Source organism: Austrofundulus limnaeus, unplaced genomic scaffold (assembly GCF_001266775.1).
Source record: "Austrofundulus limnaeus strain Quisiro unplaced genomic scaffold, Austrofundulus_limnaeus-1.0 Scaffold2635, whole genome shotgun sequence".
NCBI lineage: Eukaryota > Metazoa > Chordata > Actinopteri > Cyprinodontiformes > Rivulidae > Austrofundulus > Austrofundulus limnaeus.
The window spans coordinates 16,940-18,294 of NW_013955037.1; the positions used below are offsets into that span (position 1 = coordinate 16,940).

At 41.7% G+C, this 1,355-nt stretch overlaps 1 protein-coding gene across 1 annotated transcript in view; it reads left to right on the forward strand.

Moving 5' to 3' along the window:
- Positions 1 to 1,290, forward strand: part of cyp27a3 (cytochrome P450 family 27 subfamily A member 3) — a gene marked incomplete at its 5' end in the record, with an annotated part of 17,465 nt that extends 16,175 nt beyond the window's left edge. The window contains 1 exon segment of the mRNA XM_014000011.1: positions 317 to 1,290. Coding sequence (XP_013855465.1) covers positions 317 to 459 — 143 coding nt within the window.
- Between the last annotated feature and the right edge of the window lie 65 nt (positions 1,291 to 1,355).

The following is a 1,355-nucleotide window of genomic DNA, read 5'->3' on the forward strand; positions in this document are numbered from 1 at the left end:
GTGCACTACTGCTACTAGTGGTGAGAAAGTGTATTGCACCTTATTTAAAATCAATGCGGTCCCACCACGGCCCTCTGTGGCCCAAAGTTAAAAACTGTTGTTATTTTGAGGTCCTCAAGGTGGCGCTCACAGCCCACAATTGGGCCGCGGCCCATGGGTTTAGAACCTCTGCTTTAAAACACATTTATCCTGATCCAGCCACTTGTGTTTAAAGGGTTGTTTCCCGCAGCTTCAGTGCTTCTGCCTCAGCACCGTCAACTGTAATCACATTTATTTGCCCAACATAATCCCACTTCTTTCTCCTTTCTGTTGAAGMTGATAAAGCACTACGAGGTCAAGCCCGACCCAGCTGGGACCACYGTGAAGCCCATCACCAGAACCCTGCTCTGCCCCGCCACACCCATCAACCTGCAGTTCCTGGACAGACGAGCTGAGCCGACAGCAGCGGTTTYTCCATGAGCTGCTTCACATTCAGAGTGTTGCCCTCTTTGTCAACAGCCACGTGTTCCTGCAGAGCTCCCAGCAGGACGTCACCGACAGGACAGGAAAGTAGCGCTGCATGAGGCAGGCTGAACAGGACGGTGCAAACGCTTCAACTGTCTCTTTATGTAAATACAGCTTCTTACATCTTTAACTTCACACATTTCTGTTCTTTTAGCTTCTAACAGCCAGAGTTAAGGACAGAAAGGCTCCTCTCTGTTGTCTTTCTTTGAGTTCTGTAAACTGCAGCGATGCTTCAGCCCTCGTGCTTTTTGTGGAGTTTATAAAACTCATAACGATGCCCTTTTTTCAGCTGCGTAAATACTTTACATGTAGCTCCACAGATATCAGATATACTGTATTTATAATATGATCATCATTTCTTTAACTTATAAAGCATTAAAAATCTAATTATCAATAACCCATGTATAAAACTAACACCACTACTTTATGGATGATTTTTAGGCTAAARTTTCTAGTATTGAACATAAATAAATACAGTAATTGATGCTTACGCACAAAACAGTTGTTTGCCTTTGTCTGTACTCAAAACATTTATTCATAAAGGTTAGTCATTGCACTAAATTATTCAATTCAAATAAAAAAAATTTTCATTTCATTAAAAAATACTATATACCAGGGCTATTCAACTGGCGGCCCACAGGCCACATCCGGCCTGCGAATGACCAAAGTTCGGCCCGCCAATCGGTTCACTCATCTCGTAAACCCGAACCCCAGGTTTCTACTTTAATTACTCTAAGTTCTTTTAGTTAAACATAAACATGTTTAATATCTACAGAAATGTCAGAATCTTGGCTACAAACTGGTAAAAAACATTTCTATAAACACTAAAGACAGTTAAAACTACAAGCAGT